The 25,802-nt window shown below is 40.0% G+C and overlaps 1 protein-coding gene across 5 annotated transcripts in view; it reads right to left on the minus strand.

The window, feature by feature from the left end:
• WDFY2 (WD repeat and FYVE domain containing 2) overlaps positions 1 to 25,802 on the minus strand; it is a 188,606-nt gene that overhangs the window by 23,025 nt on the left and 139,779 nt on the right. For 4 of the 5 annotated variants that reach the window (XM_035297673.3, XM_035297678.3, XM_002742652.7 and 1 more), the window contains 2 exons: positions 20,781 to 20,893; positions 9,866 to 9,992 (listed from right to left, as the gene is read on the minus strand). In XM_035297673.3, the coding sequence (XP_035153564.1) occupies positions 9,866 to 9,992; positions 20,781 to 20,893 (240 nt within the window). The remainder of the gene's footprint in view (positions 1 to 9,865; positions 9,993 to 20,780; positions 20,894 to 25,802) is intronic. The other variant, XM_008991611.5, reaches the window with a different exon arrangement.

Genomic DNA, 25,802 nt, shown 5'->3' on the forward strand with positions numbered 1-25,802 from the left:
GATCAATACAACAAGAAGAGCTAATTCCTAAATATATCTGCACCCAATAACGGAGCACCCAGATAAATAAAGCAAGTTCTTAACAACCTACAAAGAGACTTAGACTCCCACACAATAATAGTGGGAGACTTAATAGTGGGAGACTTTAACAATCCACTGTCAGTATTAGACAGATCAAGGAGACAGAAAATTAACAAGGATATCCAGGACTTGAACTCAGATCTGGACCAAGCAAACCTAATAGACACTTACAGAACTCTCCACCCCAAATGCACAGAATATACATTCTTCTGAGCACCACATCACACCTATCTAAAATTAACCACATAATTCGAAGTAAATCACTCCTCAGCAAATGCAAAAGAACGGAAATCATAGCAAACAGTCTCTCAGACCACAGTGAAATCAAATTAGAACTCAAATTAGAATTCAGGGTTAAGAAACTAACTCAGAACCACACAACTTCATGGAAGCCGAACAACCAGCTCCTGAATGTCAACTGGATAAACAATGAAATAAATACAGAAATAAAGATGTTCTTTGAAACAATGAGAATGAAGACACAAAATACCAGAACCTCTGGGACACATTTAAAGCAGCGTCTAGAGGAAAATTTATAGCAATAAATGCCCACATGAGAAGCAAGGAAAGATCTAAAATCGATACCCTATTGTCAAAATTGAAAGAGCTAAGGAGCAAGATTAAAAAAAAAAACTCAAAAGCTAGCAGAAGACAAGAAATAACTAAGATCAGAGCAGAACTGAAGGAGACAGAGACACACACACAAAAAAACCTTCAAAATAATCAATAAATCCAGGAGCTCGTTTTGTGACAAGATCAATAAAATAGACAGACCACTAGCCAGATTAATAAAAAAGAAAAGAGAAGAATCAAATAGATGCAATAAAAAATGATAAAGGAGATATCACCACAGATTCCACAGAAATACAAACTACCATCAGAGATTAGTACAAACAACTCTGTGCACATAAACCAGTAAACTTGGAAGAAATGTATAAATTCCTGGACACTTGCACCCTCCCAAGCCTAAACCAGGAAGAAGTCAAAACCCTGAACAGAACAATAACAAGGGCTGAATTTGAGGCAGCAATTAATAGCTTACTGACCACAAAACGCCCAGGTCCAGATGGGTTCACGGCTGAATTCTACCAGACATACAAAGAGGAGCTGGTACCACTCCTTCTGAAGCTATTCCAAACAATCCAAAAAGAGGGAATCCTTCCCAAATCATTTTATGAGACCAACATCATCCTGATATCAAAACCCGGCAGAGACTCAGCAGGAAAAGAAAACTTCAGGCCAATATCCATGATGAATATCAATGCAAAAATCTTCAATAAAATACTGGCAAACTGATTGCAACATCGCATCAAAAAGCTTACCCATCACGATCAAGTAGGCTTCATCCTGGGGATACAAGGCTGGTTCAACATATACAAGTCTATAAATGTAATTCACCGCATAAACATAACCAAAGACAAAAACCACATGATTATCCTAATAGATGCAGAGAAGGACTTCGACAAAATTCAACACCCATTTATGCTAAAAACTCACAATAAACTAGGTGTCAACGGAACATATCTCAAAATAATAAAAGCTATTTGCGACAAACCAACAGCCAATATCATACTGAATGGGCAAAAACTGGAAGCATTCCCTTTGAAATCTGGCACTAGACAAGGATGCCTTCTCTCACCACTCCTAATCAATATAGTATTGGAAGTTCTAGCCAGAGCAATCAGACAAGAAAAAGAAATAAAGGGTATTCAATTAGGAAAGGAGGAAGTCACATTGTCTCTATTTGCAGACAACATGATTGTATATTTAGAAGACCCCATTGTCTCAGCCTAAAATCTCCTTAAGCTGATAAGCAACTTCAGCAAAGTCTCAGGATACAAAATCAATGTGCAAAAATCACAAGCATTCCTATATACCAATAACAGACTTAAAGAGAGCCAAATCAAGAATGAACTGGCATTCACAATTGCTACAAAGAGAATAAAATATCTAGGAATACTAACAAAGGATGTAAAGGACCTCTTCAAGGAGAACTACAAACCACTGCTCAAAGAATTAAGAGAGGACACAAACAGACGGAAAAATATTCCGTGCTTGTGGTTAGGAATAATCAATATTGTGAAAATGGCCATACTGCCCAAAGTACTTTACAGATTCAACGCTATCCCCATCAACCTACCTATGACCCTCTTAACAGAACTGGAAAAAACCACCTTAAACTTCATATGGAATCAAAAGAGAGCCCGCATAGCCAAGTCAATTCTAAGCAAAAAGAACAAAGCTGGAAGCATCATGCTACCTGATTTTGAACTATACTACAAGCCTATAGTAATCAAAACGGCATGGTACTAGTAACAAAACAGAGATACAGACCAATGGAACAGAACAGAGGCTTCAGAGGCAATGCCACACATCTACGACCATCTGATCTTTGACAAACCTGACAAAAACAAGCAATGGGGAAAGGATTCCTTGTTTAATAAATGGTGTTGGGAAAACTGGCTAGCCATGTGCAGAAAGCAGAAACTGGACCCCTTCCTGACACCTTACACTAATTAACTCCAGAGGGATTAAAGACTTAAACATAAGACCTAACACCATAAAAACCCTAGAAGAAAATCTAGGCAAAACCATTCAAGACATAGGCATAGGCAAGGACTTCATGACTAAAACACCAAAAGCATTGGCAACAAAAGCCAAAATAGACAAATCGGGTCTAATTAAATGCCAGAGCTTCTGCACGGCAAAAGAAACTATCATCAGAGTGAACCGGCAACCAACAGAATGGGAAACAATTTTTGCAATCTACCCATCTGACAAAGAGCTAATATCCAGAATCTACAAAGAACTAAAACAGATTTACAAGAAAAAAGCAAACAAACCCATTCAAAAGTAGGCGAAAGACATGAACAGACACTTTTCAAAAGAATACATATAGGAGGCCAACAAACATATGAAAAAATGCTCATCATCACTGGTCATTAGAGAAATGAAAATGAAAACCACATTGAGATGGTATCTCATGCTGGTTAGAATGGCGATCATTAAAAAATCTGGAGACAAAGAGGATGTGGAGAACACTTTTACACTGTTGGTGGGAGTGTAAATTAGTTCAACCATTGTGGAAGACAGTGTGGCGATTCCTCAAGGGCCTAGAGACAGAAATTCTATTTGACCCAGCAATTCCATTACTGGGCATATATCCAAAGGATTATAAATTATTCTATTATAAAGACCCATGCACATGTGTGTTCACTGTGGCACTGTTTACAATAGCAAAGACCTGGAACCAACCCAAATGCCCATCAGTGATAGACTAGACAATGCAAAGGTGGCACATATACACCATGGAATACTATGCAGCCATAAAAAAACATGAGTTTGTGTCCTTTGTACGGACATGGATGAATCTGGAAACCATCATTCTCAGCAAACTGACACAAGAACAGAAAATCAAACACTGCATGTTCTCACTCATGGGTGAGTGCTGAACAATGAGAACACATGGACATAGGGAGGGAAGTATCACACACTGGGGTCTGTTGAGGGGGACTAGGGGAGGAACAGCAGGGGGTAGGGAGTTGGGGAGGGATAACATGGGGAGAAATGCCAGATATAGGTGATGGGGGGATGGAGGCAGCAAACCACATTGCCATGTATGTACCTATGCAGCAATCCTGCATGTTCTGCACATGTACCCCAGAACCTAAAGTACAATAATATATATATATATATTTTATTATTATTAGTATTATATATATACTACTACTAATATATATACATATTAGTCCTACTAATATATATATTATATATATAAAATACTACTACTAATAAAAGTACAGAGTGCCACCACTGTGACACTCAAGGGCAAGAAACATCTATCTAGTTGCACGGACTCGTAACTCTATGATTTGAATTACATTTCATTTGTTGAGGCATCTTGATACACATCAATGATCTTGTAAAACCAAAATAAGCTACATAAGGAACTTCTTTGCCACTCATAGCTGGCAGCAACATTCAGCAACAAATACATAATTTATGGGACTCCAGTACTGTTAATATTCCAACATAGAAGAGTGAAACACAGTGATGAATGCTGGATTCCAAGCTTGATAACAAAGCTGCTCTGGGACTTCTTGATTTAGGGATTCAAAATGTAACCACCTTGCACTTAAAAGCTAGGTGAGGGAACATCCCAGGTTACTGATTAAGGGTTATGAAGAATGAAAAGATACCTTCAAACATTCATGTTTCAGCTGACATCACTGTAACGTTTATACTAGAAAGCATTTTAAGACTGATAATTATTTCATGGATGAGTGTTCCATGTACTGCACTGCAAATGCTCTTACAAGTACACAGAGCCTCCACTTTTCACAACTACCAGGATCTGTCGTCTATAAATACTACACTTAGTGGGATGGCCTCATTTCCTTTCTCACCAGTCCTAGCAGCTATACAATTCGAGGGACTAGTCTAAAATGAAAATACAAAGTCCCTTTAAAAATTTTTATTAGAAATTACAAGATGGTGGCAGCAGTGCATTAAACCAAGTGTGAGGCCCTTCTAAGAATGGGGCCTTGTGTGACTGCACAGGTCACAGACCTATGAAGCCAGTCCTGTGTCTGATGATTAAGAAAGAGGGAAGAGAAGGCCTTATCTTCTTTAGAGAAACAGATCTCGGACACAAGCTAACATCTGCCCAATGGTCAACTTAAGGTTTTCCTTCATCCTTAAAAGTAGGAGGAACTCAAATGTATAGTATTGTTCATTTCTTTGATGAAAAGCTTATGTTATTTGGTGGGCATCTAATTAGTTATGCTTCTACCAGAGATCTCACTCTCCTATGTGCATAAGTCTTCACCAAGGACCAGAGAAAGCTGTGAGCAATCCACACAAGTGAGGTCTCCCAGACAATATGTACGGTCATCCCAAGCCAAAGGACCCTAAAAGGGATCTGCTTCCTCAGGGATCCTTGGGCCACTGCCAGGCTAAACCTGAACTCACAGACCCTCGTCTAGGGGCACTGGTTTGAGCACCAGCGATGCTCTGCTGTTTGGTGGCAGGGTGGACATTCAGATTAGGCTCTCGCTCTCTGTCCACTGGCATTTCCTGAACCCCCTGTATTTTAGTTCATGTTGTTTGCTGTTCTGGGTAACTTCCTAATCCTGAAAACTATGAGAATCTCTTCATCTAACATCCAAACCAAGAGTGATGCCCCTTCACCCCTGCCCGCCCCCCCGCCAGAGGCCTCCCACTTTCAAATAAAAGTGAATGGTGCCACCTGTTTATTTTCATACTTCTAGCATGGCTCCACAAAGGCAGGGCTGTTTCCTAACTCACTTTTCTGTCCTAAGTGCTTAACACAAAGTCTGGTATGCAGCTGGAGCTCAGTAAATGTGTTGACTGAGTTATGAATATATGTTAATATTTCCACAGGATTTTCTACAGAGAGAAACAGTCGAATCCCAAAGTAGGTTTTTTGACTTGGAATTTTTATTAACAAGAGTAATCTTAACAATTGCCATTTACCAGGCCCGAATTCCTGGGCCGATTATTTTATATGTATTACATCATTTATATTTTTTGACAACTTTGTGGGGGTTTTTCCTTCCAATTTTGTCCTTATTTTAGAGATGTGAAAACTGAAGATCAGTGAAGCACAGTGCCTCACCTGAGGCTGCAGGCCATTGGCAGGAAGGCCAGCTCAAATATAGTCTGACCCGACTCAGAGGCCTGCACACTAATGACCACATTTTCCAGCCCTTCCGTCTTTGAGAAGATTCTACCTTCTATGAAAACTCTCACAGCTAATACTTTGATCTATTATGTGTTTAGCTAAATAGTTAGAAATAAAAAAGACATCTCTTCCCCTCTATCCTAACAGTACTCTAGTACTACAGTGGGAAATGCTCTTAAATTGCACAGATTTGCACAGAAAGCAAGCTGTCATTCATAGTGATGCTTGTGCTCCTGTCCCCTAATCCAGAAGCTGAATGCAAGAATTCTGCTCCTTTTATTACTTTCAATGCAATTTACTCCATACAAGGGGAAAAGCACAAATTCTCTCAATGTATATTTATTTACAAGTGGCTTATTTCTTTGCCAAAAGCTTTAAGGAGGCTTATAACAAAATTCTCAATGCTAATTCTCAAATGCTAAGAGTAGTAAGACAGAAATCAAGAGCTTGGATTTTGGAAGGAGAAAGCAAATACACAGACTGTTAAGTGCCAAGGGTCATGGCTGTGACCTAGCCTCACACAAGCTGCTGAATCCAGTCTTGGTGAGGGTTCCAACATGAGGAATAGCAAAGAACTTTACTTGTACTGTAAGTCAGGTAATATTAAATTACCATCAAGTCTTAGAAGTCTAGGAAAACACTATTAGAAAGAAAAATTATGGGCATAAAGTTGGTCATGAAATGACAGGATTACGTAAGAATTTAAAAGGGATCTAAAAAGACCAAGTACCATTATTATCTATGACAAGGTAGGCATGAGAGAATACATGTCCAGGTTTATGTTTCTGTGACAACCATCCAACTAGTAACTGATGATTGCAAACATAACTGTTCCTGGAATCTAAATCTTTTTTTTTTTTTTTTTTGGCCCTTCCTCCCACAGAGCTAGCACAGCACGCAATCACAATCCACTTGCTACAGGGAATAAATACACCAAAATGCTTCCAATGCAGATAATATTGTATAAAAGAATACTTTCTTAGCTTGTTTCCCTTGGACTTGGAAACAGTTTTACTGTCATCAATCACTTTGTTTGGTGCTAAAGCTTTCTCTGCTATATGGGATTTTTACACACCAAATCAAGCTAGTTATAAAAATGTCACATTTTCTGTTGCTGAAAGATGGTAAGAAGCTGGAGAACCCAGAACAGAAGACATGTGCAGCTGTCCCTCAACAGAATGGCTGGACATTTCCATACCAAGGAAAGGTAGTCTTTCCATCCTGGGAAAGCCAGTCTGCTCTCCCTAGTTCCAGGCTCACCAATTATGCCCCCGATTTGGAACTCTGGCCACCATCAGTCACCTGGGGGTAGAGGGAAAACCAGGAATTGTAGGAGAGCAAAGGGCAGCCATGAGGTCTAAGCACCACCAGGCATGTTGGGGTCCATGTGTCAGTCAATGTTCACTTTAGAATACCAAGTGCCTTACTGAGGGCTGGATATACAAAAGGTACTAATTAGCTCCCTGCTGGACTCAATTAAGGTTTAGAGACCTAAGCTACCAGCTGGGGTCATTGAATACAGTGCCTCAATAGTCTCTTCTAAAAATGGTATCTGAGCGCTCTCTTTTATAGTGTTATTGCAAGATTAAACTGATTGAAAAAGATTGACAGCTCTTTGACAAAATATTAGGTGCTACTCAAATATGAGAATCACTGAATGCCAGCAGTTGACTTTCAGGGTGAAGGAATGGTGGCTGTGAGTTGTTCCCTGCTGGCCTGAAAGTGGTCTCCTATTCTGCCAGATGATCCTGAAACCTTTCCATGCCATCTCACTACTTCCAGCAGCTCCAGGGACTTCTCTATCCCCACCCTGGTATTCAGACCCACTCTAACAGAGTGACACTGATTGATGCTGAGGAAGTTTACTCTCCTGGCTCTGTGATACCAGAGCCACCTCTCAGGGCTAAGACCTAATGACAAGGAGTCCCTCATAGAGCTCACTTTACGTATTACTAAGCTTGAATTAAATAAAGCACCAGGCAAAGGCCCTCTGCCCTTCATCCTGTGTAAAGGCACTTCTGCTTAGTTGCTCCTTATCTCAGCAGCCTGCCTGCCTACCTGTGCAAGTTCTAAGGGCATGATTCTATCAGCATGGACTCCAAGCAGGGTCTATTCCATTTTCTAAAAGGGCAAGTCTATACTTAGAAACTGAAAGACCTATTTGTTAAAGTTTTATTTTTCTAGGACCAACAGACTTATTTAAACTTCATATCTTTTCCTTGCTTAACAAACTGTAGGTGTAAGTTTCTCAGAACCACATTTTCCATTCAGGTCAAGGGCCCTTTGCACACAGTGATGCTGGTGTTAAGCCCTGCTGTAGTTGATCGTCTGGTGCATGAAATCGTGCAAGAGTGCTCGCAGTCTTAAACCACTGTGTAAAAATAAAACTAGTTAGGAGTTAAACTGAATGAGTCCAGTAAATATTAGTCATTTTCATTCAAAACCTGCATTTTACTTCTCTGAGAGAGTCCAAGTTGCCAGCAATTACCTGGCAGATTAGATGATAATAGTGTTATTCAACAGAACTGTGGTTTGGCTTTTTTTTTTTTGAGATGGAGTCTGGCTCTGTTGCCCAGGCTGGAGTGCAGTAGCACAGTCTTGGCTCACTGCAACCTCCAGCTCCGGGGTTCAAGTGATTCTCCTGTCCCAGCCTCCCGAGTAGCTGGGATGACAGGCACATGCCACCATGCCCAGCTAATTTTCGAATTCTTAGGAGAGAAGGGGTTTTACCATGTTGGCCAGCCTGGTCTCAAACTCTTAACCATGTGATCTGCCTGCCTTGACCTCCCAAAGTGCTGCGGTTATAGGCATGATCGTGCCTGGCGCCCTGGCTTCTTTTTTCTTCTCTTACATGGATGATGTGAACTCCTTCTACAAAACCTGGATGTGTGTTCCCTTGTCATAAGATAAACATAAGGGAACGATTCCTCTAATGAACTGATGACAAGGTCTGAGTGGCCCACAAGCCAGGAGTGACCCCAGACAGCTGTTCTGTTCTCCAATATGAGAAAGAAGCGCTTAGTAGCTACTTCTCTAACACTAAATTCTAAAACTAAAACAATTATTTGTATATGGGTCCTCCAAAATTTAGTTTATGTCCAACAACTGCAAACTACATTTAATTATTTAGCAGAATATTTTGAAACTAGGGTTTCCAAGCAGATTTAGAGGAAAAGCTAACATTGCTTAAAACCAGTTAGTTCATAGGAGCATTACCAACATTTGTTTATGGCTGCCAAGGGTTGCTCAATATAATTTTGAAAACTTTATAAGTAAAAAACAATGATGAGCACTAGAGTTGTAAAGCAGATCTAACATTCTTTTATGCAAAAAGATTAGGCTTTTCCCCCAGGGACAGCAGGGCATCTCAGGGTGTGGGCTGAGGGTCACCAGTGGTGAGTTGCCTGGGAAGCTTGTCAAAACACAGATCCACACAGCGCCAGAGGACAACCAGAATCTTAGCAAACAGGGACCGGGCAACTTTTCACAAATTCCTCATTGATTCTCTGTGCCCAGCAAAGTTTGAGAACTGCTCTAAGGAAATGCAAGTCTTTCTCTGCACTTCATTGCAGTCCCATAAAACCTAACCCTTAAGGAAGAAGAGCTTAACACGAATCAAGGCAAGAACTCAATAAATATTTAGTCAAGTACAAAATGTACTGTGAAGGATCTTACCTCTCCTCTTTTCTATACGCTGCCAAGGAGCTTGAAGCCACATTTGAACTCAATTATAGAAATTTTGTAAGCCTTCACAGCTTGTATTTTTAAGCTCTTTTTTTCCTCACTCTCAAATTTTTACTGTTACATTCTTCTCAGTTCTAATTTTTGCCTTTTATTTATTTGCTGCTATTATTTTATGGTTTTATAAGCACTCTCAGATGCTCTGTGGAATAAAATGGGGTATAAGTATATAAACACAGCTTTACACAGTTATAAATCAACGTGGCCAGTATTTGTGTTCCCGCCATGTTCCTTCCCATGCTAGGATCTTGCCATAGATACTGGGCTGTACTCCTTTGTTCTAGCTGTTAGCCGAGAATCTTTTCTGAGAGTTCCTTATGAAAGCATTGGCAGCCTTACTTGTGTCCTTGGAGCTCGATGGCTGTTCCTTTTCTCCCACCGATGTCCCACATGATGACAGAGTGATCTGAACTGCCTGAGAACAACATTCGCTGGACTGGGTCCCAACAGAGAGCCGTCACCCCACCTGAGAGGACAGACACAGCCAGACATCAGTCACAAGGTAAGACTCTTACCCACCAAAGAAATGTGAATGCAGCGGAGATAGGACCTAGTGCAGTTCCTGGCACACCATAAATTTTTGTTGAAAGAACAAACAAGTCCCCAAAGAGAAAAAAATTGGCTCCAAGGAAATTCCCACCCTTAAAGTGTTCTTCACCAACATTTAATGTACCATAAATTACTGTAAAGACCAAAAGAAAATTTAAAAGATAATAAATTGACCTTTAAAAGGGAGACGTAATTCTAAGAAGAATTAAAAATATTGCACTGTTCGAAAATATTAACCACATTTTCTTAACTGCTGCCTACCTCCCACCCCTGACAATAACAGATGAGAAAAAAATAGGGCTTACAAATGCTCAATTAGATTTTTTTATTCTTGAATATCAGATTTAATTAGGCCACAATATCAGAAATTAAATTACGTTTTCTCCTTGGGAATTTTAATTTACAGATTCCGGGCAAACTACTTATGTTCTTAAATGTCAGTTTCCTCAACTGTAAAATGCAGATGACAGTAACACCACTACCACTTTGACTATTACTAAGAATGATAACATCAACCTAGCCATTACCTACTTCCTAGGGTTGTAGTGAGTATTAGATCAATTACATAGGACCACTCTACCACTCTAAACTGTAGTGTGCAGTACAGATGTGGGTTATTAGGATTACTCTAGTGGATGGCTAGAAAATATTAGAATAGATTTTCTATGGTAGTCTCCTTGTAAATCAAACCCTTATGTACTGACAATGTTTTCCACATAAGATGAGCACAAAGCCTACATGTCAGAAATACTATTTTTGTATTATTAAAAAATATTGTATTCTGAAAATAACATAAAATAGCTCCTAATTTGTTAGAATCTGACATTTTTCTTATTTAGATTATCAATTTGTTCTAATGAAGGGCTATACTTTAAAAGTTTTGAGGGAAGTTTCTCTCATGCATTTGTTTCAGAAGAATACTTTCTTATTTTTCAAATGACTCTTCTTAGTAAGATTTTTTTTTTAAGCTCAAAAAGGGGAGGGAAACCCCAAACTCTACTATTCGGGATTATGCTTCCTAGTATCTTCTTAAACCTGCACCAGTGCTGCTGGTGTACACCCCTGCCCCTGTAAAAATAAACACAGCTTCCCCCAGTGCATATGTGGTTAGCTACTGTCTGCAGCCCAGCCTTCTCCCCCGACCACCAACATTCTCCACAACAGCAACCAAACACAGTGATGGGCGCAGACAGGCCACTCACTGTATTGTCTGTTAAACTGTATTGTCTCCTGAATTAATGAAGGAGCAGATGAATGCAAAATAAAGATCATTTTCTCCACTTCACACAAGCCCTTGCTTAAATGTCACCTCCTCAGAGACACCTTCCTTGACTACGCTCATCACTCTCCTGCTTACTCCGTTTTTTTTTTTTAATTGATTGTCTACTGCCCCAGTAGAACAGAAGCTCTAGGAGGGCTGGAGCTGTGGCTTGTTCTCCACAGGATCCCTAAAACCTAGAATTCTGCCTGCCTTACCTATAGCAAGCACTCAATAAGCCTGGACAAATGGGCAAATGATTTAATGATGAAGTAAGAATATGAAAGAATGCCCTTGGCTTTGTTTCTGGCTGATGAAACAGACATACAACACCTATTAATGGGTTAATGTTAGATTAAATGGGTTAATTAGGTTAAATATGTTAAGATTAAATAGGCTAATATATATAAGCACATAAAACAGTTCCTGGCACACAGGAAGCATGTGCCTGGCTGACTACTACTGTTAATGTGATGCTTTCATCTATTCGACTGCTCACTTCTTTAGGTCATGGCATACCTGTGTCAAGGACAATATCTGAGATGGTCTTGCCTGACTGACTAAGTCACTACAAGTGAGGGGCTAGATAAGAGAAAGGTGACAAGTGTTTAATTTCCCCTATATAACACATGAAATGGGTAGTTCAGGTTCTTTAAGGTATCATTATCAGATTTAATAATGGTGGGCACTGGTAAAAACAATGATTAGAAAGGCTTTTTTGACTCACTTAAAAAGACTTAATTGGAAGCATTGTTCATCCTGTCAGAATCAACATGGAAATATTGAAATAGGGCTTACCATGAGCCAGGTGACTTCCCTGACCAATATACACCTACACATCTAACAACACTGTGCCATGAAGAGCAGTCCCTCTGCTTTCTTTGTTGATGACTATGGGATGAGGATGGTTTATGGCGATAGAAGAGAAAGTTTAGATATGGTGTTATAAGTGTACAGGCTCTGAAACCGGAATCTAGTCTTAAATCCCAGATAAATAAATAAATCTATCTTTATTAGGTACAGTACCTTGTGCAAATTACTTAATGTCTCTGTGTCTCAGATGTCTCATCTGTAAAACAGGGATGATTATAGTACCTAACCTACAGTTTTGTTGAGATTAAATGGGTTAATATATATAAGCACACAAAACAGTGCCTAGCATATGGGAAGCATTACTCACTAAATGATTACAGTACAAGAGACCTCATCTATACAATCTCTGTGATAGTGTCCTTTGTTGAGTCAGCCTTAAGGCAGTGACCATCTTGTTCTGTGCTATCCCAGCCATCATGAGATCAATTAAGGTCTAGCTTTGCCACACTGTATCAGGCCAGGGCTAGGAAGGGGAGTTCTTAGTAACACAGAGTTAGGAAGGGAAATAGATAATCTGGTTAAAGCAAGTCAGAGTATATTCATCAGACCCTCCCAGGGCTCAGAGTGGAAGAGAAAGAAGGAAAAGCTGCAAGACTAGAAAAACTTTAGGATGGGGTAGGGAGTAAATAACTCTGGAGTCCCATACCTGCTCTGTGTAAATGTCCTAACAATGATGTCATTTAAAGTCGGCTTATAAATGCTAAATTACAGCATTCATTTCAAATCAGTTCAATAAGCATGTACTGAGCCTCTTCTGTGTGGAGGAACTATGCTAGGCTTAGCAGATATAATAAAATAAGACTTAGACTCTACCCACCAAAAATGCACAATATGATGAGGGATTACCTTTGAGAACAAGAAGAGCACACACCCTATGCTTGGTGGATCCATTCTCTTATGTGATATGTGACTGCTTCCCCTATCTGGAGTGCCTGTCCTGCCTTTTATCACCCAAGTAACTTTTTTCCCTCTTCAAGATGCAGCTCAAATACCCTCTCCTCCAGGAAGCTTTCCTGGAGGTGAGGTTCCAGTCTCTGTGCATATCTCTATTGTTACAAAGACCCCACTACATTGAACTTGGTTGGATTATAAATCTGTCCCCACAATAGACTTTGGGTTATGTATCTTTGTATTCCAGCACAGCACACAGTGACTGGTACACAGGAGGTGCTCAATAAATGTTTACTCAGCTGTTCTGGTGAATTGAATGGCAGAGAGGAATGGGAGAGCAATAAGCAAGAGGCATCCAGGACACCCTTGGGTGGGAGCTGATGGGAAGGCTGTGCAAGACACCAAGTATCAGAGATGCGGTGGGGAGAGGTGCTGATGGAAACAGCCTCTCCCTTATTTTTTCCTACATCTCTCTGCACATAGGGCTTCCTGATGAACTAACGCTTCTGGCAGCAGAGAAACCACCTTCAGCCAGCCTGCATTCCAAGAAGTGCACCCCACTTCACACCTCACCCCCCAACCCATGATGAGGGCAGAGCCCAGGGCTTCAATGCTTGTGGTTTTCCAGTGTTTCTATTTTAAATAATAAAAAGCATTTGTTCCATTTCATTTGATTTCATTTCAAGTTATTCCATCTTTTTGGTCCCTTTAAGTGTTTTATTTTATGCTTCTTCCTTCCTTTGGCCTCCCTAATATGACCTATAGAATAATTTTTTAATTAAATGGTTTAATTCTTAGAAATAAAATATTCCACTTATTCTTTAGTGGGCACAGGTCTTCTATTAAGGATGATGAAAAAGTTCTGGAAATGGATATTGGTGATGGCTGCCCAACACTGTGAATGTACTTTATGTCACTGACTTGTATAGTGCATGACTTGTACACCTAGAAGGTTGAAATGGTAAAGTTCATGTTATATGTATTTAATCAAAATTTTAAAATTGCCAAAATATTTTTTAAAGTTTTCATAATTATACAATTTATACTACTATATACCCTCATAAATATAACAGTTGCTGACTAGTATCTCACACATGTATATATCTTATTTCACCTATTTTTAGATTTTTCTTAACTTTTAAGTATTATATATTTTGCTAAGATGAACATTTTTATGCATACAAATTTGTTCACATTTCCAATTAGTTAGAAGAGAATCCCAAATGTAGAACTGAATCAGAGTATAAAGATTTTTAGAAATTTAATATATATTACCAAAATGCTTAGGGAACTAATTTTTTTTTTTTTTTTTTTGAGACCTTTACCACATACCTTGCAAAAGTGAAAGACCACGTGGAGTGTTACAAAATCAGGGTTGGAAACTGCTGGGTCTGTCCTTCCCAGAGTGTGATCTGGTAACTCAGCAGAGGGAGTGTCACACCACCCTCAAGGGTAATAGGTGCAGGCCAACATGAGGCTAAAGGAGAGGAAGAGCCTCTTGAATAAAATATCTGACCTTCTGATTCCTGCATTTTGCTCTAAGGGTTTTTGTCAAGCGAAATGCCCTCCATCTCTAGACTGTATCTTCATTCTGAGATCCATAACTGTTCACCCAGCTGTCTCTTTTCTGCCACCGCAGGGACATGTTCAGTTCAAGCACAGTGCTGTTCTTTCCCAGACCTGCTCTCTCTCAGCAGTGCTCCAGGTTTCAGGAAATGCCATCACCAGACACACCAGCAATACATGCTATAGACAGAAGCCCTGGGAGTCACTGCTACCCCACTCAGTTACCAAGTGCTACTGACCCCTGCTCTCCAAACAGATCTTAAATCTCCCTGCCTTGTCTCCACACATTGCTGTCCCCCAGTCCAAACAAAGTCAGCTTTCCGACGGACTCCAGCAGTAGCCTCTCAGTGTCTGTTCATCTGTTCTGTTCCCAGTCAATCTACCACTTACTGCTGCCACGGTGGCTTATTAAAATGCAAATCATGTCGCTACTCTATTTAGACTTCATCACTGGTTTCCCACCAACCTGAGAATAATGCCGCTCCTAACACTACTTGTAAGGTCATTTGCCTTTGTGTGGTTGCTAACATTTTCCCACTCTATGCTGCTGGACTGGCCCCACCACCTAGGTAATTCCTTTTTCTCCTTAAGGTGCTATTTAAACACCACTTCTGGCCTGGCACAGTGGCTCATGCCTGTAATTCCAGCACTTTGGGAGGCTGAGGTGAACACATCACTTGAGGCCAATAGTTTGAGACTAGCCTGGCCAACATAGTGAAACCCCGTTTCTACTAAAACTAGAAAAATTAGCTGGGCATGGTGGCATGCACTTGTAAATCCCAGCTACTTGGGAGGCTGAGGCAGGAGAATTGCTTGAACCCAGGAGGCAGAGGTTGCAGTGGGCCAAGACTGCACCACTGCACTCCAGCCTGGGTGACAAAGCAATATTCCATCTCAAAAAAGGGGGGAGGGGAGGGGAGGGGAAAGAGAAGAGAAAGAAAAAACCAAAACTAAAACCCCTTCTTTGGGAACCCTCCCCTTTAGTTCTTTGCATGAGGAGAGGATCTTTTGTAATTTGCTTCCAAAGAAGCCACTTTGCACATCAGGGCTCCACAGTGCCTGCTACTCATAATGTTTGGATGAATTATCTGTAACCACTGGTCTAATGCATGCTGGCTGGAAGATGGGTAAGGGCAAAAATTATGCTTGTTTTATTCACTCACATATCCTGGCACCATCATATCTATATATGATGACAATTCACACCTACTGACCTGCAGTTTATATAAACTGGATCTGTGTGAGTCTCCACCTTAAACAAAAATTGAAGTTCTAAATTATAAGAACTTGCATCTTTGCATTGAACTGTGACTTTCTTAGTTTGTTTAGTTATTTTTGTTATAGTTACACTGTTCCCTTCAATAATCCCCTTATGGCTCATGAACAAGTTTGTATTTAATTCTTCATTAATGAGTATGTTTTGGCAGATTTACATTCAAGTCCCCCATTTCAAATATGTTCATGCTAATAAAATAATTTCTTAGAAATAAAAGAAAAAAAGACTGTTATTAACACTATTAATTTCCAATGGTCAAAATATGATTTTTGGCTGGATGTGGTGGCTCAGGCCTGTAATCCCAACACTTTGGGAGGCTGAGGTGGGTGGATCATTTGAGGTCACGAGTTCAAGACCAGCTGCCCAACATGGTGAAACCCTGCCTCTACTAAAAATACAAAAATTAGCCGGGTATGGTGGCGGGCACTTGTAGTCCCAGCCACTCCGGAGGCTAAGGCAGGAGAATTCCTTTAACCTGGGAGGTGGAGGTTGCAGTGAGCCGAGATCACACCACTGTCACTGCATTCCAGTCTGGGCAACAGAGCAAGACTGTCTTAAAAAAAAAAAAAAAAAAAAGATTTTTTTCTTCTTTATTAAAGTTAGTTTATGACTTTTTCACAGAAATACATTCTACTTTCTGCAGAAACAGCAGAAATGGCAGAGAACTATGATACTTGGCATTTAGCTCCAGAAAGAAAACCAGCAGAGGGAGCATAAGAACATAAAACTAGTTTCCTAAATCCCAAGGGATTAGAAAAACGTTATGCTTTGGCCTCTGTGCATGACTACTAGGTCGATCCCCTCATTAACCCACATTTTTGTATGACCTTCTGTACTGTGAGAGAGAGTGATGAGGTGAAAGGCTATGACTCTGGACACATACTGAAGACCTGTCTGCTTCTGAGTTTGCATCTGGAGTGATGGGACCTCCAAAGCTGCTCTTTAATGGAACTGGGTTAACTTTAGGGTGTTCGTTTTGTCCTTTCAAAAATCCCTTTACCAGAATTGAGACTAGCTGTATTTGGGACCTCCCAGGACCCAGAATGAGCCTACCACTTAGGAAGAGCTCAACAATATGTTGAAACCACCATGGACTCTCTTAGATGCCCTCACTCTAGCTTTACAGGAATGAGTTGTGTTGTAGCCACATTCGTGATGGGCAGATACTACTGTTTAGGAATAACGACTAGGTAACGATCTGACCTGCTACATTTGCCTTCCTGTCCGTTAGTGAACTTCCTGGGCCATTTCCTGTTTTTCTCTAAGATATTTCTTGATAAAAATAAAATGAAAATGCTTTAAACTCTTTAAGAAAGATAAGGCACAATGTCAAGGTCATATTTCATATCAGAACAAGCCTGTAAAACATGGGACCCTTGAGCCACATGTGGCTGACAACAGGCTTAGAAACCGCTACTGCCCCTTTTCTGACCTGGAGGCAACAATATAAAACTCAGAGGGCTCCTATTAGCTGCCATACAGTGACTGGGTGAGTGGGTGAGTGCCTGATTACTGGAGACTCAAGAGGTCAGGCTGAAAGCCACTCCTGCCTAAAGCAAACCTGGAAACCATCAGGTCCATTATCAGGCCTGCAGAATACACCTCTGAATTCTACCTTGAATCCATCCACTCCTTACTTTCCCACTGCCACGGTCCCATCTCAAGAGACAGTTCCCTACCAGCTTTCCAATTCTACTCTCTACTGCCAGACAATCTTTTAAAATCCAATCAGGTTACCTTCTTTGCTTCAAACTCTTTAATAGTCTCAGTGATGTGCCAGCACTGCCTCAGTGATGGGAAGTGATTTCTGGCTGCCCCTTCACCCTGACCTCCCCGTCGCTCCCTCCCTCATACTCAGTGTTGCCACCAAAAAAAGAGTGATAGCAGTTCTCAAGACAGCCATGCTCTTGCACATTTCCTTGCCTTGAACACGCTGGTTTTCTCTGACTGAGGTGCTCTTCTCATTTGTTTTCCATGAACTCAATACTTATGCATCCCCAAAGATCTGAGGTCAGGCAATGACTCCCGAGGAGGCCATCCCTAACTGCCTCCGCCTCCTTCAAAAGGGCTGCCCTTCCGTGTTCCGAGAAGCACAAGGTGCTCACTCCCTGCCTGCCCTTGCCACCATGCACTAGAACTGTGCTTCAGCTTCTCTCTCTCTCACTGGGTTGTGAAGAATTTGAGGACAATGATTGTGCCTTTTACTCTGTGGCTGGGAGGAATGGCTGACATGACAAGGGACAACACAGAGTGTAAAGAGAAGGGGACCCAGGGAAGATCCTGGACGCCACAGACCACAATGGGGCCCGAGAAAGCCAGCAGCGTAGTGGAAGAAAAGCCAAAGGAAGGCAGTTACAGCCAGAAGGAATGGCAACAATGTAAAATGCTGCTGAAAAGTTAAGTACCACAAGGTTTACAGCATGCCTCAGAAGGCCGCTGGATACCTCGGGGACTGCAGTTTCAGTGGTGTAATAATGACAAACCAGATTGCAGGGAGCTGGAAGGCAAATTGGAAGTGAAAAATATGAAGCAGCTGGGAAAATTATATTCTTCTAAGAAACACTGTTGTTTGCTACAACTTGGATGAACCTTGAGTACATTATGCTGAGTGAAATAAGCCTGTCATAAAAGGACAAATACTGCATGATTCCACTCCTGTGAGTCACCTAGACTAGCCAAATTCATAGAAACAGAAAGCAGAATAACAGTTTCCAGGGAATGGTGGGGTCAGGGTGGGGGGTGGCACAGGAAGGTGGGGAGGATGGGGACTTAATATCCAAGGGAAGAGAGTTTCAGTTTCACAAGATGAACAGGATTCTGTGACGGAAGGTGGTGATGATTGTACAACAGTGTGAATGTAGTTAATGCCAAAGAACAGCACATTTAAAAATTGTTAAAATGGTAAATTTTCCATTTTACCACTTTTTTAAAAAAAACATTGCTATTAAGAGAATAAGAAGGAAATTGCTATAAGACATGGGATTGAGAGGGTGTTGGTTTGTTTTCCTACCAGAGAGGCAAGAAACATAAGCATGTTAATAAATGGAGAAGGCTGAGTTAGTCAAAAGAGAGACCAAGGCAATCTATTTTGGTATGGTGACCCTGAGAATAGCCTGGAGCCAGAGGAAAGCAGCTTTCCTGCACGGAGAAGAGGAGAAATGGGGAGAAGAAAATTTGTTTGTTGGGCTGGGGGGAATATACAGTGGACAAGAAATATGTTTTTTTAAAAAAGCTTCTATCTGATAGCTTTTGAAGGACGAGGCAAGGAATGAGATGGAGACAGGGGCTTGGGAAGAATGGTGAAGGTCTCTATTTAGGGGCCTGGGAGAAGGAGTGAACTGAGAACAGGGAGAGGGATTATTAGGCAACTTCATGACTCTGCAGAGGAAATCATGAGTGTGCAATGGTCATGATGGTCTAAGCCTCAAGGCAGCATGACTACTGTAGACTCAGCAGCTGGCTGCACAAGGAGAAAAGGTAGAGAGTTAGTATGAATCAGAAAGGCTTGTCAAGAAGGCAGAATATTTACATTTACAGAACTGAGAACACTGGGAAGGCATGGGTGAATTAATGCACCACTGGGAGGAAAGGTGATGCAAGGGCTGAGGTGCTGGGAAAAGGGAGGGACTGCGGGCTGGAATGTACCACAAGGGGAAACCATAAGTGGAACAAAGTAAAGGTGTAGGGAACTGGAGGATGAGGAGGCTGGAGTCTGCAATGAAGCACACAAGTTTAAGAGTTCTGAGGTGGGACAGTTCTGGGTGCCCCCCAGACCCCTAAGCCCAGTCTTGGCCAAAGTTTGGTGAGTGGCTAAAAAAGAAATTCCATGAGGGAAGACCAGGGTCCTATCCATAGGGTATATTTCAATGTGTTCTTCCTCCCAAAGGCATAAATAAAGTTGATCTTTTATGAATCTTCTTCCTTGAATTCAATTTTCTCCTTACTATATGTTTCTTATTCCAGCATTCCATTTTTTTCCCTTTAGGAAGCCCTTTATGATCTAGGTACTACCCAATTTTACATCCTCTATCCCCTACTTTTTTCTTAAAACATCTAAACTCAGGATATCCTGTTTTGCACAAAATCATGGGTTGGTAGCCAGTAAAAAACAGAGAAAATAACCATGAAAACTGGCAATGACTCATTTTCTAGGGTCAATGTATTCTAGAGTCAATAGTAGTTTAAAACTACTAGTAAAAAGTTAATCATTATCATCTATGAAGTCTTTCAAAGGCTAAGGATGAATATTTTATGTTACCTTGCTTAAATGACCCTGAGCAGACCAATAACATAAAGGGGACCTTGGGTTTTAAACTGAAAAGAATACAAAGAAAGGAAAGTTGGAGAGGAACTTGACCTTTTTCACAAAGTCTAGCTACCCACAAAGAGTATACCTGTCTTTTCATTTGAGTTGGAAATGGGAATCTTTGTTGTACACCATCTTCTAACTCCAGGAAGGGCAAGGTCAGACCAAGGCAGCTGTCTTTTTGACCTTCTGGGGTTTGGGCCTTCTGGGATTTGAGCCATCCGAGGCCACGTGGTCTCAAACAATGCTTCATTATTGTAAGCCAACACTGGCTTTCTCTGGCGCAATATGACAGAGAACCAAAGTATCAACATTTTCAAAATAGACTGGTTTCTCTTTGTTTGGATTATATAGAAAAATGTTTGATGTTACATTTTATTGAACCATTTTGAAATTGGTTAAGCATATCATGTGTACTTTTGCACAAGCATGGATTGTACTTTGCCACTTTCAAAACATATCTGAACATCAGTAGATGCAGCAGGCAATATCTCACTGTGTTATCAGCACATGATGATTTTGCTGTTGATCCTACCTGTGTGTCCTCTGAATGTTGTGACCAGGGTGCAGTTTTCTTGCTCCAGTTTGAGGATCGTTACTTGGCCTGAGTGGTCACCAATAAACACATGCCGGGTTTCAACATCAAATCTGTCATGTAAGCATTAAGGATTGTTTCTCAAAACTGAATAGGGGAATTTACAATGAAAAAACAGGACATACAATTAACAAGAAATACACAAATGCCACCTGAGGAAAACTTGGAAGAGAGTACTGAAAGACACAAAAGTGAACTTAATCAAATGAAAGACATACAGTATTATTGGACGATAAGGATTAAAACTCAAAGATGTCACTTCTTGCTCCATTAATGTATACATTTAAAATCTATACATTACATTTTTAAACTATCAACACATGTTTTCTAGTAAGTGTTCATATGGAAAAATAAATAAGCAAAAAGAAGCAAGAATACTCTGAAAATAAGAACAGTATGTTATGTGATAGGGAGGTTAGCCCTACCAGATATTTTAAAATGTTAGAAAGTTTAATTAAAAGCATGGTATTGATGTAGAAATAGACTAATAGAACAGAATGCAAAGTCAAGAAATAGACCCGAAAGCACACTTAAATTTAGTAAATGTCTGATGAAGGTAGCTTTTCAAATGAATAAGGAAAAGATAGATTTAAAAAAATGATGCTGGCACAAACTGGATAGCCATCTGGAAAAAGAAAATAGAATCCGTATTTCACATTGTATACCAGGACAGATTCCAAATGAATTAGGGATCCAAATGTAGAAAATGAAAACATAAGCTCAGGTAGGAAAGTTTCTTTGTAACCTCAGAGTGGGAAAAGCTATGACTCAAAGCCACAACAAATACTTTGACCAAAGCCAAAAGACAAACTGGAAAAAAATATTTGCAACTTATGTCACAAAGGGCCCAAATCTCTAACATAAAAAGAGCAATCAAGAAGAAAAAGATCACAAACCTAATAGAAAAATGGGCAAAATTTGAATGGAACTATTAATAGGTAGATCTAGGAGAAATCAAAATGGTGCTGTGCAAAAAGAGTTAACACAGCAGCTCTGACTGTGATCTTCTGAAAGTCTGCTTACAAAGTTGGCATGGTGTCTGAGAATTTGGATTTTGCAAAGGTTCTCACCATTAACTGATAAAAGTGACTCACTGTGCCTTAACTGTTCAAACAATACGGCTTATGCTGAATAGCTGCTTTCCTTCTGGGAATCTGGAATTTTGGAATGTCCCAGGTACCTGCCTACATAACCAGTAAAAGCCCTAGGCATGGAGTCTCTAATAAGCTTCTCTGGTTGACAACGCCTAGCAACCCCCTATTTCTAAAGATCTGTCCCAGAGATACACAGGCAAAAATACAAAATGACACATGCCCAAGGCTAGTCACTCCATGTTATTTTAATAGGTAAAGTTTGAAAATAATGTGTCTATCAATAGTGGACTTACTGAATTAACTATGCTACATCCCCACAATAGAATATTACGCAGCTGGGGGAAGAATGGAAATCTTTATACACGAACGACCGGATATATTATTAAGTTGGGGGGGGGCAGCCAAGGCATATGAGAGTTTAAAAGCTATACTAGTTCTGTGTAAGAAAGGGAGAGAAATACAAATGTGTATGTAAGTGTGTGCATGTGCATGTATCTACTCATATTTAGAAAGAGAAGTACTAGAAGGATTAAGATCTTACGAAAGTGGCTCCTGCAAGGTGAGGGGACAGTGATGGGAGTGAGACCTCTACCTTGTCATAGTTCCTATTTTGGCATTTTGTAATATTTTTACATATTAAAAGGTACATAAAATTTGTAGCCAGGCACAGTGGCTCATGCCTGTAATCCCAGCACTTTGGGAGGCCAAGGAGGGAAGATCACTTGAGCCCAGGAATTTGAGACCAGCCTGGGCAACAAAGCGAGACCTCACCTCTACAAAAACTAAAAAAATCAGCTGGGCACAGTGGCACATGCCTGTGGTTCCAGCTATATGGGAGGCTTAGACAGGAGGATTGCTTCAGTCCGGGAAGTAGAAGCTACAGTAGCCATGTTCAAACCACTGCACTCCAGCCTGGGTGACACAGTGAGACCTTGTCTTTAAAATTGTGTGTGTGTGTGTGTGTGTGTGTGTGTGTGTGTGTGTGTGTATTTCAAATAATTTAAAAAATATATATACACATATATATGTATTTCAAATAATTTTTTTTAAACTCCCCCATATTGAAAACAAAGTAAAATGAATGAACATAACTATCAAATTGGTGACATAATCACATAGTTAGAATGATTTCAAGTGCCTTTAAAACACAACATTTTTAATGTTTCAGTGTCTCACTCTGTTTCCCAAGCTGGTCTCAAACTCCTAGGCTCAGTGATCCTCCCATCTTGGCCTCCCAAAGTGCTGGGATTACAGGTATGAGCCACCATGCCTGACCAAAAATTTTATGTATTTTTTAATACATCAAAATATTACAGGATTCCAAAATGGGAACTATGACAAGGGAGAAGTCTCACCCCCAACACTGGTAGAATATACTCTAAGGACAAAGAGAGTTGCAAAGAAATCTAAAATCACATTCACTAGTCTTATTGTTATTTAGTATTGCTCATTATTTTTGAACCATTTAAATAAACCATAGGATAAAGCAAATGAGGAACTATGCCAATGTTTTAACAACTAAGATTTTCAGCTTAAGATAAAGAATCAAGTACAAAAACCAAAAAGTAAAAATCCTGTAATGTTAAATTTGAATTAAGAAATATATGAACTGATGATCCATTCTCTTTTTAAAAATACACACTCATTTACATATACTTCTTAGCTACCTCTGAATATTGTTCTTCACTAAAAAAAAAATGACTGATTCCAGGACTAGACAGGAAAAAAGTACAAGACGAACATGAGACATGTTGAGTCAGAAAGCAAGGAGGCTACCAAAGGCTAAATAGGCTTCTTGTAGACACGGTGGTAAGGGACGAACAGGTAGAGCACAGAGGCTATTTACAGCATGAAACTATTCCATATGATGCTACAATGGTAGATACATGTCTTTATATATTATCCACATCCACAGAATGTACAACACCAAGAGTGGACCGTAAACTATGGACTTTGGGTGATAATGATGTGCCAAAGTACGTTCACTGATTGTAACAAGGGTATCACTCTGGTGTGGGGGTGCTGGTAATGGGGAGGACATGCATGTTGAGGTCATAAGGTGCACAGGAAATTCTGCGTAATTTTGCTATGAATCTAAAACAGCTCTAAAAAAATAGTCTTTAAAAAATAAAAACTGGGCCAGGTGCAGTGGCTCACGCATGTAATTCCAGCACTTCGGGAGGCTGAGTGAGGCAGGCAGACCATGAGGTCAGGAGTTTGAGACCAGCCTGGCCAACACAGTGAAATCCCATCTCTACTAAAAATACAAAAAATTAGCCAGGCATGGTGGCGGGCACCTGTAATTCCAGGTACTCAGGAGGCTGAGGCAGAAGAATCACTTGAACCCAGGAGGCGGTGGTTGCAGTGAGCTGAGATTACACCATGCACTCCAGCCTGGGCAACAAGAGTGAAACTCTGTCTCGAAATAAAATAAAATAGACATTGGGGTCCATTTAATGGGGCTGTTACTGGCCAAAGATGGGATAATTTGAACATAAAATAAAAAGATGGCAATTTATTGAAATATACTGAACATATTATTATTTAAAAACAAACAACCTAACATTTATAATAGTGCTCAAAAAGAAAAAAAAAGATTCCTATTAAAGGTAACCAGGGCACTAAATCTGTACTCTGAAAATTAGCAACTAAAAAGATATAAGAATGTATCCTGCTTTTCCTATAATAATTGTATGTCAGGGTAACCAAACAGCCCTAGTTAATGAGGGGGAAGTTATCCTTTAGAATTCCAACAAATACATAGGAGAAATGACAGGATTAGAAAATCACCATTTTGCAACATTAACGAAAAAAGAGTTCAGGCAAAGTCAGTAGTGGATGAAACCATGAAAAGACTGGTATGGAGGACAGGGCTGCAGGGATCTGGCTGTCACCACCAGAACTGCCGATCAATCTTGGCATAACTGAAAGGGCGACAATGCAATGTCACATGCCTTTTAATGGGAAGCTCTATGAAGCATACTTGGTGAGAACCAAATGCTCTCACTAAAAAGCTGAATCTGAATGAAATCAAGATTATAGGGGCAGTTTTTCAGTTTACAGAAAACATGTGAGGAGGATAGGCAAAGGAGCAAGTTAAATGACATCAATTTAGAATGTGGGACTGTGCAGAACAGATTCAGTACCTTCAACTCGGCAGTGGCATTAAAAAGAAAGTGAAGGGGGCACTGCTTTGGATGAAGAAAGATTTAGAAGATATGATAATCATGTGCAATGTGTGGATCTTGTCTAGATCCAATTTCAAACCCACTACAAAAAAGCTATTTTCAAAATAATCAGTGAAATCTGAAAATGGATTGATTATTCAACAATATCAAGGAGATCAAAGAGTGATTGTTAATTTTCAGATGTAATAATGGTATTATGATTGCTGAAAAAGTAACCCAAATATTTTCAATCAAGTATATAAGGATAAAATGAAATAAGGTCTAGAATTTGCCGTAAAATAGCAAACATTGAGAGAAAGCAAAAAGGGATAGAAGAATCAACAGTGGATGTGAGTGACTGGCATTAAGAATGATATGAAGAAACTGACATAATCTTAACAGTTTTTCAGAACTCTTTACCTGAACAGAAATAAATCTAAGAGATTGCCTTAGGTGGGAAACATTCCACTACACATGGTGACATCTTGGAAATATCTCCAACATGAATAAAATCCTAAAATAGAGTATCTGAAGTATTTTTGTAAAAACAGGAAAAACATAATCAAAATATGGTCAAACAAGACACTAACAAATGAAGCTGGATAAAGTACTTACAAATTTAAAGACTAACAAGTGAAGTGGGGAAGGAACACATTTCCACTTCCTATTATGTACCACCTCCCATGGGGCCTTCGGGAAAT

This window comes from Callithrix jacchus, chromosome 1 (assembly GCF_049354715.1).
Source record: "Callithrix jacchus isolate 240 chromosome 1, calJac240_pri, whole genome shotgun sequence".
Lineage (NCBI taxonomy): Eukaryota > Metazoa > Chordata > Mammalia > Primates > Cebidae > Callithrix > Callithrix jacchus.